A 17,949-nucleotide genomic window follows, 5' to 3' on the forward strand; every position below is an offset into this window, starting at 1 on the left:
ACGTACACAAACTGAACAGAGCCATTTTTGATGTGATCACAAACCCTTTCCTACTAAAACATCAGAATCAGAATCACCTTTATTGTCATTATACAGTGTACAACAAGATAAAAGGACAGCTCTAGTAATGCAAGTGAAGAGATAAGAGTAGAAGAAACAACAAAACAGTGCACCAACACCTTCGACAAATTTAGAAGGATATGTAGTAAAAAAAAAAGTATTCAAAGTATTTACAGTGGGAGCCAGTAAGGGAAATATGCAGTATATGATACAGTACATTGTTTATTGTACAGCAGAGTGGATGTATGTGGGGTGTGTATATTGCACGGATAAGAAGTGTAAGAATATTGCATGTCAAAATGCCCACTGTTCAAAGAGATGAAAGCATGAAAACAAAAACGCATCCTCTTCCTTTCTTGCCTTGCCATTAGCTTTGTGCCTCTGTAGCACAAATACACACACAAACAGCCCCGTCTCTCACTGTTCTGTCACCCAGTCTTTCTTATATTTTGTCATATTTTCCCCACTTTGCCCCTGTCAATTCATTAAAAGATTGTGATCGTCCTTCATTGAGCTGAAATATTTTGTTCTTTAAATGTATTACAATATAGTGACTCCTTCAGTATTTGCCCTAACTTAAATCACCTTTGCAGGAGACTATTTTGAGTTTCAAATATGAGCAGTGGCTCTGGCAGCACATAGGTCCTCTGCTTCTGTGGCTCACCTGCTTCAAGGTTTGTCAGAAATGGTCTTCTTTGGTCTTCTTCATACCCTGGTTGCGTGGTCATTTGAGTTACTGTTGCTTTTCTATTATTTCAAACCAGTCTGGTCATTCTCCTTTGAACTTTCTCCCAGTAAACTGCTGCTCACTGGATAGTTTCTCTTTTTCAGAGCATTCTCTGTAAACTCTATAGAGATGACTGTGCATGAAAAAAACAACCATGCCATTGAACTTCAGCAGCTTGTCTCGAACATGTCTAAAGGCCTACATGATTGGCTGATTAGATATTTTTGTGAACAAGCACTTGAACTGTGTACCTAATAAAGTGAGGGACTTCTCTGACCAAGAACAAGATGCACTGATTGGAATATTTTAATTATATCGACACTATGGCATGAGAGTAATTATATTTCTGAACTTAAATTACAAATAGATTAAAAAATAAATAAGACTTTTAAAAAGATCTTAGGAATGTGCTTATAGTCTACTGGTCTCTGTGATGGGTTGCACCCTGAAGACACCCTCCTGGGCACATGAGACCGCCAGGACCCCATCTCTTCTCCACATTCGTCCTTGAACCAGTCCCCTACTGTTTGCTATAAGACAAAACACAAACAGAAAACATTAGACAAAAGCTGGATGTTTTGTTCTTTGTTTGCCTGATAAGCTTCCATTTTGCAGCACAACATGCACATCTATTTGGGCTGCTGGAGAAACATGTATAAAGTACATACTTTACAAAAAACTCAAATGTAGCCAAAGTTGCACAAAAAAGGTCCAAACTTCTCAAAAAACAGATTTGCATTACTTCCACCTTCCACTACTGAAATTGGATTAATGTGAAATAGTTCTTGGTCGTAACTTTACTAGTTTGATCTCAACCCTAAACTCCATAGCACATTGAAGGTGAAAGATACTGACCGGCCCATGGGCTGTCACACTCATACAACATCCACTCGTCGCTGCGGAATGTGGTGTGGAACCACATGGAGTGGTCCAGAGAGGCCAAGAACTTGGCCCTGTAGTTTGTACAGGGCAGCAGTGCTGTTTCCAGGAACGTGTAATCTGACACGTAAGCAGCAACGCAGCAATGCAGCTTCATGTTGCCTTCCCCTACAAATACACACAAAGAAAATGCATCATCAAATTTATTATGTCTCAACATTGTCAAAAATGTTTTCATTGATATGCAGAGTTTAGGGAAAAACTTTGCACCTAAAGAGGAGTTTGCTCTATTTTTACATACTAAACAAACACTGCAGAAGTGATTAGATGTATTGTAAATCTGGATGTATTGTTTCATTTAAATTTCCATCACCAAACTTTTGGTGATTTGGTTGTGATCTAGTGATCTAGTGAACAGAAATGATGTATTATTATGTCTATGCTGTGTTTGTGTGTGTATACAAAAGCATCACAGAGACGTTTTACTCGTCGAAACTGCTAAATGACTGGGTTTAATGGGCAGTAGAATTCACTTCTGAAACACTGTGTGGATGCTTCTTTGTATTTTCAGTCATACTCCAACATGTTTGCAGCCATCTCACTTTACGGGCAGTACTTTACTGTTACCTCCTTCTGTCTTGACATAAACCAAATCACTTCCTGTGTGAAGAATGAGATCAAAGCACTGCTATACTGAGAAACACAGTGAGAGTCGTGTAGAGCTGATGAATTGAATTCCTTAAGAATTACACACAACAGTTTTGAAATCAAGAAAGGGCAAATAGAATTCCCTGTTTCGGAAAAAAAAAATTCAATTATACAATGACACTTCATAAGATATTTAATATACGCATATAGACACAAAGGGTATTATAAGTGATTAAGAGTGTGTTACCAATATGTCCTTGTGCTCGCACCCAGAACAGCTTCCTCGGCTCAGCGGCAGGTGGCTTGAACAAAAGTTGTGGCTGGATTGGCTTTATCTCGATGGGAACCTCATTAGCCAAGCGTTTGTGAAGGTATTGTCTTAATTTCTCTGGCACGTTTGGTTGGTTACTGTAAAATAAACCGATACAGTCACAAAAATAAAACAGGAGACCAGTGACCAGTAAGTGACCAGTATGTTTTCGATTGAACACAAAGTCATGGAGAATGTAGAATGTAGTAGTTTTCTAATTCCAGAAGATGGCAGTAATGCAACATTGTGGATGAAAGCTGCTGTTCAACCCCACAGTATTTTCTGAGAAAATATTGACCTCTTAAAATACAGTGGTGTAAATAGGTTGAGCAAAGTCAGCTAAGGACTTTTCACAGGTGGCAGATTTATTTCCAATAAGATCCTCAGATCCTCCTCTTCCTCAGACACTGGTAGAGTGAGATTGGATTAAGATGGAGCGAGGTGACTTTAATTATCATTTTTTAACTTGTTATTATTTCTTTGTTATTTGTTTCATTTTCTACACACTCCGATCACATAACCTGGTAGTAGAACAGTATTTCAGATTTTCTTCCAGAGGAAGCTCGCCACAGTTTGAGAACCACAGTTATCTCAAACAGTGAGAACCATGGCTAAAGAGGAAGAAGAACATGTCTGGTGTTGGTGATTATTAAGTATATATATCCAAAATTCAGGCTTGTGGATTATTCATGTCACACACACAGCTACAGAAAAGATCTGCATACAAAAGGAGTTTTTCTAATGTAATTTTCAGTGCTTTGAGACCCGCAAATAACATTATATTCACCTCTGTTCTAATAGTGTCATGATTGAGGTATAAATAAATTATAAAAGAAATTATACCACATGCTCAACTTGAAAACACTGGTGGAAATGTTTCATGTCACAATCTAAAATCCATTTGTGCTTTGTTGCAAATGTTTCTTTTTGCTATTAGCCCTTTGCTAGTCTCTCTCGAAAACATGGCTGCCAACAGGGACACAAGGAAAAGTGAAATTTAGCTTCTTTTCAAAAGGTTCACCTCATAAAATATATGACTGCTTATCTGCGATAAATATACCACTTCATCTCACCATGAGACAGGTTTTTCTGACTAGTTAAATTTGTGTAGCTTTTTGTGAACTTTGTAAGATGCTCTCTCTTTCCATCAAAGTGTATTAAAGAAATCAGAGATTTTACATCACAGCACACAGAGGTTGTTCATCTACTGCTGCCACCATCAGTAAGTTCAAATGTGTTATTTTGTGACCCTCTGTGTTTGACACCCTTGCTCAGTATCAAATAAGTGGCACAAACTTAACAAACAAGACAGTAAACCATCAAGTGTCCAGGCAAGCTAAAATCACTGATTTTGTCGAAGGAGTTTGGTGCAGGAGAGTAAGCCATGAACAAACGTGTTTCCATTCTGTAACAGCAACATAAAGCAGCAAACATCTTCTTAATATACAGTAGACTGAAGAAGGCTTGGATGTTATTAGGTGAGCCTTTTGTTAAGAAGCTAAAATCTGCTATTACTTGTGTCCCTGCTGGCAGCCCCATGATTTTGTGTTGGAGCATCCATGTCTACATCTGGCTGTCAGCACAGGGGTCACACACTGAACCATCAGACAAGAAACCTGAGGTATCACTTCAATGTTGTACAAACAAAATAAATATTTACGTGAGATAAAGTTGAATGAGCTGGTCCACAGTGAGGAGGCCTTCAGGCGGAGGGACCACAGGCATAGTGAACTGGTGCTGCAGGGGGCTTGGCTGGAGCTTATGGAAGGACGCTTGGCAAATCAGTATAGGCTGTCCATGCTGGATGGCCCTCACAGAACGCACCATGAAACTCTGGCCATCTCTAATGTGGTCCACCTGGTACAGCACTGGAATCTTAGGATCCCCTAAAAAAAAATGCACTGACTTGAACTCTCCGTGTGCTGAACTCTTTCTTTACTATTTTGTTCAGAATGAAAAGTTTATTGTTAATAAGTAATTAACTGTTTGGAACTGAAACGTAACAGGATAATTCAGTTTTTTTTTAAAGTGGGGTTGACATGAAAACCTGGCTGACAGCAGAGACATGAAGAAAACACAATTTAGCGTTTAGTTTAGTTTTACCTTAATAAAACAAGGCAGCAGTAGATAGCTGCAAAGAGAGCAGTTTACACACTTCAGTTTCCAGTAGATAAAGGTTGTCTAAGATAAAACAGTGAACTGTAGACTAAAGCTGGTGTCAGTTTTATTCAGTTGGCCTTAATTATAGTGACTATAAGCTTTTTATTGAGGGCAAGCATCTGTGTCACAAGCTGGTTGCTGGTGCAGGAGGCATGTCACTGTCATGCACAGCACAAGCAGCCCTAACTGTGTCAGTACCCTAAAAAAAGCTGATTTTGTGTCAGGTTATCTTACCTGCTCGTACAAAGTAGCAGTGGAGAGAATGAGCAAAGAGGTTGTCGCCAACAGACTTGGCCGCCGCCACGAGGGCCTGACCGACTATTTGACCACCATACAAACGCTGAGATCGGGGAACCCAGTGATGTGTCCCTCTGAGGAAAATTGGAGAAACAAGTGAGAAATACAAATATCATTAAATTACACCTCAATGATGATCATCATGTTCAGTTTGTGGTGATTAGGCTCTATTATCATTTAGGAGGTTGTTTACTGATATGAATGAGGGTTCAACAATGTCGTTAGCTGGGAAAAATAATGGAACATTCACTTTCATTTTGTGCATGCACCCTATGGACAGGAGGGAAGGATTTGGGCTTGTAAAATTCACTAGGAGTCACATTCACTATCACTAATTGGTGTGTGTGCAATAATAACAAATTCTAAGTGTAGCAGCATAAATAAGAATTGATGCTGTATTGGATTAACACAGTACTCACACCGAATATTTGAGGAATGAATAATTTCCTGGCTAAAATTACTTGCACAGTCCTGTGGGTATGTATGTATATATATACATATATACACACATGTGTGTATATATATATATATATCTACATATACGTATGTATATACATCTCAAAGTGTGACAAGCTGCTTTAACATTTAAAGGCTAAATTTGATGAAATATATCAGCATAGTAATTTTTGTCATTGTATTTGGACCCGTTGCAACACCAGTTAGAGATATCTGTAATTCAGTTTTCAGACTAGACAGAATGAAAAATAAAGTTATCTACAATTTGAGATATTCATGATCAAAATTAATGTTAAGGAAGATATTTAATTTGATATCTATTTCAATTAAAAATTAAAAATTAAAAATTCCAGTTTGAAAGATATATATTCCTACATAATTTCAATTAGTCATAATACCAGTTCAGGAGAGCTTTAAATTAATTTAGAATTATTTACGGCAAACGGAATTATGGTAATAATTGTGCTCAAATTGGTGACTCTAAGGTAGGAAACCCTATACAAATGAATGAAAAGTGGCGTCATTTGTTCCAGAAAGAAACTTTACAATGTGAATTTCTGATATGTTTAATGTGACCATGAAGAATTTAATTTAATCGGTATTATATATAATAACCAGCTGCTATATTTTAAATGTGACGTGCTGTCATGGTGTGTGAGTCTGCTACTGTATCTACCTGTACAGGTCGACGTCCAGCTCCTCCAGGTTTAAAACGCTGGTGACCAGAACGCTTTTCAGGTCCTGGGTTTCCTCGGCTCCACGTTTATCCGTTTTTTCATCTTCCGCTGATATTGGTGACCCATTGCCTTTAGAATTATCACTACAGTCCACCAACTCGTCTCTGTTCGACATGTCTGTTTGGAAACGTTTTCTCTTTCTCTTCTTCTTCTACTGGTCCTTTCTTTGGACCTTGCCGAAGAAGCGACATTAGCGCCACCCTCTGGTCAATAGTATGTGCTTTTTTTGAGAAAAAGCATCTGTTCTGTAGCTGTGTGTGTAGGGGAAATATGATTTTAAAATGATATAACTATATGCCATTATGGTATTACAATAACAATATTTATGACAGTATTTCACATAATTCTTTATTGTACAATGTATTTGATGCATTTGTTTTGGCCTTGTGTGAGCTTTTACGTCTTTCATTTATTCTGTCTTTTATCTATCATTCTGTACAGCACTTTGGTCCACTGTGGTTGTTTTAAAGTGCTTTGGATTGAATTGGTGTTTTAATATGCAATAAAAACACACATTTATGATGCAAAATTTATCAATTAATTACATGCACAAATGACTCATAATTTGATATCATTTGGAGGGTCGCGAGTTTGAGAAGACTACTGTAAATTAATAAATGGTTCATGACTCATTCTCTTTGTATATTCTACTGTAATAATATATAGTGTTGTGCCATGAAGCAAGATTAATTAATCATAAAACAATTAATGTGACAGTCAGGTGTTATTGAATGCCTGAATAAAATTCCAGAACCACAAACCTTTTACCATTAATATTACATATAGAATGTGGCCACATACATTCTATATACCAGTGGTCCACTTTAGATCAGATTAATAATACCAGGTCTGAACTGTGCCTAAAAGACCCTAGCCCAGTTCCCACTGGACGTGTCACATGTGTGACACTGCTGCGGCAGTGTTTACAGATGAGTGTTCAGTGTACGAGTCTACTTTTTTAGTCACTTTTTTTTAACAGTAATGAAAACAATCACTTTACGAATAACAACTTGTTTTTATTCTTATTCACAAGTGCATGGTTATTTCATAGTTTTCTAAATAATGCGCACCACCTACCCATGACAAATCAAAAATTCTGATTCCTCTTTAAAGACAATCCTTGAATGAATAGATGAATGCCATCATGCTCCTTTCATCATCTGTGTCTTTACATCAAATAAATGTAAACACTACGTATGTTTTTGTGTCACTAAACCAAAAAACAGTTAACAAAACACACAGTTGTTTGGAATGAGCTTGACTATATGAATTTGACCATATTTAAAAAGCAATTTCATATGTGAATATAGTTTATTAAACAATAACAAACCAAAGGAATTACATTACACCAGATATCTATAATTGTTGATAACTGTGGTTTAAGTACGTGACATGGATCATGAACTAGAATGCAGAAGTTTTCTTTAAATATTTTGTATATTACTGCATTCACTGTTCTCTGAGAAGAACACACTTTCAAAAAGAAAACCCGGGAGTTCAGCGTCATAGTTTGTGCCCAGCTTTGCATCAAGATTTACCTTAAATGTTGGAAAATAGCGTAACAATACGATGATATTATTCATGCGTCGAGCTAACAGGGGCTAATGCTACGGCTAACCAGCTTTTTCTACATTAGCGCCGACTTTCTTACGCCTCATTCACCGAGTTTGTGTTCATTGAAAGGTAAAGTCGAGCGTCGGTTCCTTCTTCCTGAACAGTTACAGACCGTTGGTCGGGCGCCGGGCGTGACATCACACGAGAAGATCTCAACGCTGATTGGCTTTCTGACGTCGCGTTGCTATGACGTATCAAAGGCTCAAAGCACTAAAGCCAGCATAGAGTATAAAATGTGCCGTTTGCCTGGAAGTAAGTAGCAGAGGAGGTAGCAGAGGAGGAGAAGCAAAGAGATTGTGTTGATGAACCAGAACCAACACAGAGTATAAAGGGTGCTGTGTGACTGGAAATAGCTAAGGAGAAGAAGCAAAGAGATTGTGTTGTTAAACCAGAACTTTTCCAGCCATGGATTCCAGCTGTAATCCTAAAATCCTTATCACCAATGTGGTGGCAACCTTCAAGACCAAGTGTCCCCTCAACATGCACTTCATCGCTTCAAAGGGACACAACGTCATCTTTCAGCAACAAAGAGGGAAAGTCATGATGAAGCTTCGAAAGCCCATGATTACAGCAACCATTTCGCCCTCAGGAGGTATCGCCTGTGCTGGAGCAAAGAGTGAGGCTGGTGCAAAGATGGGCGCTCGCAGAATTGCACGCTATCTCCAAAAACTGGGCTACAAAGTGAAGTTTTCACACTTCAGAGTTGTGAATGTGCTTGCCGTTTACAGTTTTCCTTTTCACATCTGCCTCAAACGCCTTGTGACAGAAAATAAACTCTCTGTGACGTACGAACCGGAGCTCTTTCCTGCAGCTGCCACATACAGAGTCACAAATCCCAAAGCAACTCTCCAAGTTTACTTTACTGGTAAGATCATAGTTGCGGGACCAAATGTGCGGGATGTGACCACAGGGTTTAAGCAAGGTTACCCTCTTCTGTTGAAGTATAAGAAGAACAGTGTTGAACAGAAGAAGATGATGACGAAGCCTGACACTAAAACAAGAAAGAGGACTGATGACATCCATACAGTTTCAGACACAGAAATACAAGGAGAGCAAGCAGAGAAAAGAAGGTGGTTGTTGATGCAGTATAATGGAAACCAACCAGGCCAACATTTTCTAGTAAGGATAGGCGGAAAGATTTTCAGTGTGCCGAGATGGTTGCTGGACCGCTGGGGCTGGAGAGTGATGCAGCCGAATGAGTGAGACAGAAGACAACATGAAGTGTACATTTTCAAACATACTGTCTATGTGGGCTGTACATGCAAAGAGAGTTTTATTGTTACTGAATAAAATACAAATGAGAAGAGTGATATCCTGGTCAGTGCATTATTCAGAAATCTGCAACACCAAAAAGTTGATTAGTGGTTCATCTAATTACTTCAATTCACTATAAAATTTACAGATCATCTTATATCTTAGATTCAGTATTTAAACTGAGGTTACTTTAAATACTTTTTTAACTTAACTCCTACACACAAGTAGAAACAACTTTCACTTGATGTACTAATATTCGACCAGGAGGATATGTACTAGGTCAGTACTGTACATGTACCCTCACACATTTGTTGAAGAGAAATGAAATTAAAAAAATGCTCCCTGATGCAGGGTTAAGCTGGTTTGAGGCACTTACAGGTTTTCTTCAGGCACCACAGCGCAGGACTACTTTTTATAGTTGATCTATAGGTATAATTTAGGTTGTGAGTCATTGGCCCTTTATTATCGGATATGCTTTTCCTGTTTAAATTCTGTTCAAACAAAAGCATTCTTCAAACCACATTTCTTCACATTTGCAGCAAAGGTTCACTCCATTTAAAATGAAAATAAACTGAATAGATTTTGTTCAGTGGCCAAATCTATGGACAAATAATTTTCCAAATTATGTGGTTCCTAATAAATGTAATATTTAATGAGCCCATATAAATCTAATTAGATTTGGCATGTCCACAGGTCAAGGTCACGATGGCCTCCCAAAACATTTTTGGTGTCTCTTTAATATCGAAATTCCTTTTATGGTAATTCAATATGGGCATGTTTGATATGTGTAAGAAATCTGTAGTTAAACAGTTTTTGCCACTAAAAAACATTATTTGATGACTCACCCTCAAATCTAATATTGGTCAGATATACCAGCTTGGTAAAAACAGCTGTACATGTGCTTGTCGATAGTGAAACCTTTAGGTGTGGCCCGCTCTCTCAGGTTCTTGTACATGTCTAGTGTTAACACCTTGGCCATGTGGTTGTTGTGTTGACTGAGATCAGGGAACTCTTCCTCAGCAGACAGCTTCTTCAGTGACAGTGCAACCATACACTCACAGACTGTATCCACATTGTCTGCCATGATTTCAACCCCTCCTCTTTCTGGTGTTCAGATGCTCAATCCAACCAGATTTGTTGGTTGGTTGGTTCTTATAATTTCCGGCAGGCTGTACACTGAGAAGTGTAATGCTTCCCTCCAAAGTTCTCAGAGGCAGTTCAAAGTTCTGAGCGACAGTTTGAAGTTCTCAATGAGAGTTTGAAGCAATTAATCACACTTCAAAGGCTTTAATGGGTTGGTAGTTTAAAGTTTAGAGGTGTTCTTAATTCATAACTTCGTAATAAAACATCGATGGTTGTTTTTTTCTTTATTTGCCTTTGAAATAGAATTTGACATCACAGATGACATCACAGATTTATCAGTATAATTGATAAATGATTGCATTGTGTGAAGCACAATCCCAGAATGGGCTCCAAAATGGCCTTTTCAGATAGGTCAACCTTTGGTTGATGCCAAGACATAACAGTCTATGACGTTATTCACTGTTTTCCAAACTGGGGGCAGCAGTCTCAGCTGGAAAGCCCAGACACTACTATCCCCAGTCTCTTCTATCAACTCTTTCAAAAAGATAATAAAGGAGTTGGTGAATCACTGAAGTTAGTGAGTCTTAACAGCGTCAGCAGATCAGCGTTTACCCATATTCATGTAAAAAATGCTATTATAATTAACTTGGATTTTCTGTTCTTTTGAATACACTGTTCAACTTTTATAATAAACTCTCAAGCTACAGGCCTGAAAGCAGGCTACTATATTATGGTCCCTTATCCAGACCCTCATTGCTTTTCATACCATGGCTCATTCACGGCATTGATTTCCAATGATTGCTGAGTACATAGGATGATGGATGCGCTTCATGGTGAGTTGTCAGATGAATTAGAGATGTCCATTGTGATTGTAGCAGAGTGCAACTACTCAGCGATGAAAGCCTTGCCCTTCTCTTGCACTAATGGGGTTTTAAGTACAAGCCTTTATGGATGATAATGCAGAATAATGGTGAAAAGTCTGGGAGGGCTGAAGTCTGGCAGACACTCATGTGTCTAAGCAGCAATCTAGCAGGCAATTCACCCTCTGCCTTATGGTGTTCTGTCAGTTTAGAGTTTTAGGAGTGTCACTTAGTCGACATCAATTTTTAATCTGACCTTTATTCGTATGCTCACCTTGCACACATAACCAATTACTGCTATGGCACCCTGAGAAAATATGCTCCTAGCTCTGCCTCACTCACTCACAGTGGAGGGTCCTGCCAAGAGTCACCTCTGATGTATGTGTTAGAAATGTGTGTGTATTGTTGATTTTACAAGCATTGTCGCTGATCTTTGATGAGGGGAAACCGTTTGGATATATTCTAAGGTCCCTTTAGGGACTGCAGGGACTTGTGGGAAGATGACCTGATTTCTAATTTTCTCCTCTCCTGCCTGGGCTGTGGGCTGTGGAGTAGTCACTGCTACAAACACAGAAGCCCATGAAAGGACTGTCAGAATGAGCCAACCTGGATCTATTTGGAATAATAATACTGGATATTATTTGTCAGTGGTGATGGATGTCATTATCTCTGAATAGAATCAGGTAAGTGAAAATAAAGCTCTCCTCCACTAAAGATACACCTTGTGTAAAATGTGTGCATGCTGGATTATGTTTGCAACCTTGTGATGTTGTCCCAGCCTACATCACTGTAATCTTTTAAAATGCAATTTCTTGCATTCAGATCCTTTTCAAATGTGCCCCAATAACTTTGTGAAGGTACATTAGTATTTTCAAGAATTTGACCTAGATCTGTTAATAGAAATATGTGGATTAAAAATGTCCAGTGAGGCAAAGATGTGCGTAGTGTGACAGCGTCATCATCAGGTCAGATGATCAGTTATTTTAGGGCCAAAAATAAGGTCGCTTTGCAAGCTTCCCCTTCAAAGAGTATTTTCCTGCTATCACTGAAACTGTCACACTGCCAACCGATATGCTGATTTTGATATAATATTACAATGTTTAATTCACAAAAATAAACTACCATAACAATGTTCAACAGTTCATTTTAATATATATGCATAATTTGATATCAATATTATCAACATGCAATGATTATAATATATAAACACACAACATAAAACTAACGTAAAAAAATGATTAATGTATACAAATAAAAATATATCTCAATACTACCTTACTGTTTTATTATCATATTATGTATATGCATTGTTATATCATCAGTGTTGTATATGAATGATACAAAGGAAGCTGAGCTAATGTTTAATATTTACATGCACTTTGATATGGCATCATATCTTTGTGAATTTTTATTTTAGTTTTATGTCTTATATTAAAGGCTGCTTCTATGTTCAATGAAGCACTTTGAGTTTACTTGTCTTTAAAAAGTGCTCTACCACTAAACTTGATTTGTCTTGCTTACTGCCTTTTCATCCGTCAGGTGCACAGCCATGGCCAACCTGCAGCAGGAATACCCCGGGGTTCTTCTGGGAATCCTGGAGGAACTGGCTAACATGCGCCAGTGGCTGACGTTCCAGGACCTTTGTCGTATGGTCAGCACCCGGTTCGACCTAGAGCATCTTGTTGAGCTCAGGAGTTTGCTGTTTGCTGCTGCCAGTCGGGACCCCTGTTTCCCAGCCACTCTCTTCAGAGACCGGGTTTCTGCCAGAGGCCAGGGACTCTCACCCATAGGCGTCGCTGCTGATATTGTGACAATCTTCAATCTAATCCAAATGACGGGTGGGGCTCCCGATGACAATCAGCAAATGAGAGCTCAGACAGTCCTCCCAGTCGACCATTCCTCAAGCTCAAGTCTTCCTGGAATCCACCAGCTGAACATTTCTGGTCGAGAAAGAGCACGTGCCCACTCAGATTCTGGAGGTAGGCTTATTGATCAGCACTTGCTGATTCCAAAATCTAATTACTCAGCCCGCAAGCGAGGAAGTCTTCCTCCTGATCCCATCTCCCTTGTGTCCTCCCCTCCAATCAGGGCAAGGGCTGTGTCTTTCGACTTGCCTCACACAACACTCTTGTACTCAAGTAGTCAAATTCCCAACGAGGTCATGAAGAACATCTACCTGCCATTGGAGACGGACAGTGAGTCTAGTGGAGATTCTACACACGCGGAGGTATTTGAAGCTGAAGAGGCATCAGCTGTTGACCAGAAGAGAAGCATCTTTAGGAAGGACTTCCATAACCAGCCACCTCTGATTCCACAGGTAACTGTGAACAGTGAGTCTCCAAGTCCCAATAGGCTACAGACAAGCTTTGACAATCACAGCTTTGGAATGATCCCAAATCCTTACCCTTCACCAGCCGCAGTGCACCAGATACCAGAGAAGCGGACAAAACACGAAAGTCTTGATGACCTGCAAGACTCAACTTATTTTGGACCTGGGTCAGTTCCAGATTGGTCCCCTCGACACCTCCAGCCTCCAAAGGCACAGAAATCGATCTGGAGCAACAAGAGTCACAGTCTAGAAGACCGGATAGGCATTGGCAGTGTTGGGATGGAATCACAAAGGGGACAACTTCCAAGACGATCAACGCCTGCTTTGGGGTCCACTGGAGGTGAGAGTGCAGATAGTGGTTTGCCAAGTGGAGGAGATGTAAAGGCTCAGGGAACCCAGACAGACCCACCAGACCCCCGACGTCTCCGTAGCCTGGTCCACGCTGATCGCCTCTCCTTCATGACCTCATTGGATGACCCTGAGTTTGGTGAGGATGACATCAGCGCCATTTTTCGTTTCTTAGACGACATAAGCATGTGTGGTTCTACAGGAGTCCTGCACCCCAGTGAAGGAACAGGGACTATCAACCAGGACACCCCAGAGGCCAGACGTGGCCGTCTGGGTCAACTCCAAAGGCTTTTTCATTCTTTAGAAAGCAGTGACGATGGGTTAAAGGCCAGTGTCTGTAAGCTGTTGCTCCGTATGAGCCAGATAGAAAGACAACTGGAATCACTAAATGATGTAAAGGCTGAGATTTCCCAGGTGCTATCTGCTCTGCAGAGACTGGATGAAAAGATCCAGCAGCCTGTGAGTGCCGCTGAACAAAGCAGCAGCGGGCGATGGCTGGAGCCTCTCAGTGGCGTTTCCTCCTTTATGAGCCACCCTGTAACTCCATCTGAGTCATCAGAGCCACAACCTCTGTCAGTGTCTGGGCATCTGTTTCCCGGGACCAGCTCTAGTAGTCTGGAGTGGAGCAGATGGAACACTCCCGGAGAGCAAACAGAGAGCAGCAAAGGTCAGGCTGATTTTAAAGGCGGAAAAGAAGGGAAGAAAGATGCATCATCTCGCCGTGCCTCCAAAACACAGCCTGAAGAGAAAGGCGTCTCTGATTCCAAACAACTGAATGTTTCTAACTCTGCAAGAGACTGGACAGTGTCCTTCTCTAAAAATAAAGATGCAAAAGGCTCTCATGGAAAAGCGGAACAGGTAGGTTAACTTTACATAATATATAATATAATATGCGCACCATGTGCGTGCTGAAGCTGTAAAAACAAAATTGTGTTTGCATGGCCTATAGCCAGGTCTGTGGTTAATGTGTCGATACATGTGATTGTACTTTGTTGATGATCTATTCAGGATGCTTTGTGGTATGTGGGTTTAATCATTTACAGTATGTCTAGGCTGAAAAGAAAGCTTTTCAAATGACGATGCATGTTTAGTGATGGTGGAATTAATACTGCAAACGTTGCCTCATATAACTGCAACATTTTAAAATAGTTGTGCATTTGGCCTATTTTCCCTCTAGGCAGATCAGTCAAGCAGCACAACTAACCTACTCTCCCAAAAAAAGTCCTCCAGTCTGGTGGAACAAGTTTTTAACTCATCCCTGTTCCGCCACAAAGACAGCAGTCTGACAGGTGGACTGAGCTCTGGGAAGATCATGGACACTAGACTGGCTGAGGGGAGGGGAAGGCCCATCTGGACTGTGGATGACAGAGAGGCACGGATCTCCCCTCTGGACATACAGGTAGGTTGCTGACTTTTAAAGGACAACAGTTCTGTTAAATCATGACTAAACAGACTACATCCCTGTGTTTATAGTAAGGTTTTTTTTAGGAAAGAACTGGCTTATAATTCATGCTTGCTGCAGGAAAGTGGGGCTTGTAAAATACACCTTACTACCCAAGATTACAGTGTGGAGGAGTTTACATTATTTGAAAGGGTTGGATCAGTCATTATGATAAATAGTCCTCTCATAAAATTAAATGTCACCTGGTTAGTAATAAAGTTTTTTGGTGTTTATTTAATTTGGATGTGTGCACACTTTCTAAGAAACTCCCAGAGACTGGGTGAAATTTGTTCAGTCTTGACGTATCTGAGCCTCATGAGGTGCGCCTTCCTTTTCCACCTCTGCCAAATAAACCCTCAATTCACCTGTCAGCTATAAGAAATTGATGATTGTGTCAATAAAAAAAAAACAGAGACTGCAGCTAAAGTTAGCTGTGGTGCGAACTGGGATTTGTTTTCTGCCCTAAATACATTCATTTGGTCTCATTTATGTGTTTTCACTGATACGTGCATAAAGTGAAGGTAATTCTGTCATCTCACATAGATCTCTCCTGGAAATGACTGGTTTACCTATTAGACAGAAACTTTGTGCTCAAATTTTCTCCCGTCACAAATATATTTCCATTTGTGTTGCGATATTTTGTCATTTTTAAAAGTGGGCGCCTGTGTAAAAGTTTTCCATGTACTGTATTTCCTAACTCAGGGCCAGGAGTCTCTGAACCCCAACAACATGGAGTTCTGGATGGACGACATCTACACTCCAGGCTACGATGCTCTCCTCAGGCGTAAAGAGGCTGACCAGCGCCGGGCCAAGGCCTGCAAGCTAATTGCACTTATTGCCACTGCAGTGGCTATCATTCTCATCATTGTCATTCCTATTTGCACCGTTGGCTCGTGAAGACAATCACAGATGATCCACATCTTCGTTTTTTTCCGTATCTTATTTTATTTGATTTAACATTTATGTTCAGCAGCTATGCTCTGTATCCTGGAACTTGCACATCACTCTCACCGAGATGAACGAGAGTGTGACTTCTCTGCATGCTGCATCACTATCCATGACTTTAGAAAAACAAGAACAGTAGTTATAGCAAAGAGTAAGTAAGAGTAATCTGTTTTTTTTTTACACTATTTACAGTCAAATATTTAACAATTTATGTTCAGGTCACTGTTAAAAAAAAGGAAGTCCTTAGAGATCATTTAAAATAATTCCATAATAACTCTGAGAGCTTAATACTGAGCCAATGAAAACTCTCAATTTCATCCATCCATCCATCCATTTTCTACTGCTTTATCCTTCACATGAGGGTCGCAGGGGGGTGTTGTGTCAATCTCAGCTGACATAGGGCGACAGGCAGGGGTCACACCCTGGGGACACATATAGACAAACAACCATTCGTCGTCACTCTCACACCTATGGTCAATTTAGAGCGTCCAATTTACCTAATCCCCAAATTTCATGTTTTTGGACTGTGGGAGGAAACCGGAGAACCTGGAGAAAACCCACCCACACACGGGGAGAACATGCAAACTCCGTGCAGAAAGACCCTTGTTCCAACACACCAACCGTGTGGCCCTTCCTTATTTCATGTGCTCTTTTTTTGTTCTTTTCAAAGCAACACTGTTACTGTAGCATTGTGAATCAGCTTCAGCCATGAGCACTGCCTGACTCTTTTTTGCTGTTCCACTACAGGGCTTAAATTCCTCCACTGTAAAATAATAGTTTTATCAGTACATAAGAGTTTTACATCTCCAGTTTATAAAACAGTAATGGATTCTGTCGACTTTTTATTTTCATTTTCTTTTTGTTTGAATGACCGTGTGCTTCCCCTAAGTAACAACACATACAGTAGTACTCAAGCTTTAATCAATAATGAAACAATATTTTTATAGATTTCCCCCCCATTTTTCAAGCAGAGAAAAAAAACATGAGCTGTTTAATCCACCCTTGAGAATGTGTTTGTGTTGTGGAGCAGCATGTTTACCAAGTGTCAGGTTTCAAGAAATGGAATATTAAAATGCTGTTGTTGTTGTTGACGATGATGATGATGTTTTAGCCCTGGAGGACAGAGGGAGCCCTTTACAGGAAACCCTCTCTAAGTAGGAGATTCCACTTGTAATTCAATTGATGGAATGTTTGGAGTGCACCTATGCACATTATGTTTTCACTATATACTCTGTTAGCCAGAGCTTTTTTTTTTCATGTACATGCAGACTCACTTAGCACCAACAGATTCATCTAACCTCCTTTCACAGGTGGTGAAAGCAGTTTTTGCCAGTGGTTGAGACATTCCATTTTCTAAAAAAAAACCATCCTTTTAACGTAGAAAAAAAAACATTTATTCACACTGCAGTTTGGTGCCAGTCTATAAAATTCCTACATAGAGACGAACTACAGTATTTACATCTGTAAAACATGATAGAATCCAGCACAGTAATATGCCACAGCACATAACGGATGTAACACTGAGGCTCCGTTTCTGCTGATACTGTGGTATATTGATCTCTATGGTACAGCTGTAATGTAAAGCGCAAGGTCAAATATCACTAACCACTGCCTCAAAATGACCAATTAAATTCAACTAATGTTTATTACAGGGCTTCTGCTGTGTCGGACTGCATTATAGTTTGTATCGGTGTTCATGTCGCGTGCCGTCTTCCTCCACATTGATCGGTGTGGATGATTAAGTTTGGACTCAACAAATAATAAGCTTTTTCTTTTCTCAATGTATGGCATTCACACCAAA

General features: G+C 39.8%; 3 protein-coding genes across 3 annotated transcripts; 2 read left to right on the top strand and 1 right to left on the bottom strand.

Moving 5' to 3' along the window:
• Nucleotides 1-61: 61 nt before the first annotated feature.
• On the bottom strand, nt 62-6,594 carry acot8 (acyl-CoA thioesterase 8). Its single transcript, XM_058630645.1, has 6 exons — nt 6,214-6,594; nt 5,019-5,155; nt 4,285-4,510; nt 2,562-2,722; nt 1,643-1,834; nt 62-1,317 (listed from the first exon to the last, which is right to left on the bottom strand). Exons 1-6 carry the CDS (start codon nt 6,387-6,389, stop codon nt 1,199-1,201), a joined length of 1,011 nt encoding a protein of 336 aa, XP_058486628.1. The 5' UTR covers nt 6,390-6,594; the 3' UTR covers nt 62-1,198.
• A 1,182-nt stretch (nt 6,595-7,776) lies between these two features.
• Nucleotides 7,777-9,198, top strand: LOC131461041 (TATA box-binding protein-like 1). The gene has a single exon (XM_058632019.1). The coding sequence runs from the start codon at nt 8,294-8,296 to the stop codon at nt 9,089-9,091; it is 798 nt and encodes a 265-aa protein (XP_058488002.1). The 5' UTR covers nt 7,777-8,293; the 3' UTR covers nt 9,092-9,198.
• Nucleotides 9,199-11,679: 2,481 nt separating this feature from the next.
• LOC131460312 (major intrinsically disordered Notch2-binding receptor 1-like) lies at nt 11,680-16,100 on the top strand. Its single transcript, XM_058630685.1, has 4 exons — nt 11,680-11,768; nt 12,625-14,620; nt 14,940-15,161; nt 15,906-16,100. The coding sequence occupies exons 1-4, from the start codon at nt 11,743-11,745 to the stop codon at nt 16,098-16,100; spliced, it is 2,439 nt and encodes an 812-aa protein (XP_058486668.1). The 5' UTR covers nt 11,680-11,742.
• Nucleotides 16,101-17,949: the final 1,849 nt, after the last annotated feature.

Source organism: Solea solea, chromosome 6 (assembly GCF_958295425.1).
Source record: "Solea solea chromosome 6, fSolSol10.1, whole genome shotgun sequence".
NCBI lineage: Eukaryota > Metazoa > Chordata > Actinopteri > Pleuronectiformes > Soleidae > Solea > Solea solea.

Excerpts from the sequence above, each read along its gene's own strand:
- acot8 (XM_058630645.1), bottom strand. The coding sequence starts at position 6,389 with ATGTCGAACAGAGACGAGTTGGTGGACTGTAGTGATAATTCTAAAGGC. Across the intron at positions 1,835-2,561 it reads GCGAGCACAAGGACATATTG|GGGAAGGCAACATGAAGCTG; the intron begins GTAACACACTCT and ends GTGTATTTGTAG. Across the intron at positions 1,318-1,642 it reads GTGTGACAGCCCATGGGCCG|CAAACAGTAGGGGACTGGTT; the intron begins GTCAGTATCTTT and ends TTTGTCTTATAG.
- LOC131461041 (XM_058632019.1), top strand. The coding sequence starts at position 8,294 with ATGGATTCCAGCTGTAATCCTAAAATCCTTATCACCAATGTGGTGGCA.
- LOC131460312 (XM_058630685.1), top strand. The coding sequence starts at position 11,743 with ATGTCATTATCTCTGAATAGAATCAG. Across the intron at positions 11,769-12,624 it reads TTATCTCTGAATAGAATCAG|GTGCACAGCCATGGCCAACC; the intron begins GTAAGTGAAAAT and ends TTCATCCGTCAG. Across the intron at positions 14,621-14,939 it reads CTCATGGAAAAGCGGAACAG|GCAGATCAGTCAAGCAGCAC; the intron begins GTAGGTTAACTT and ends TTTTCCCTCTAG.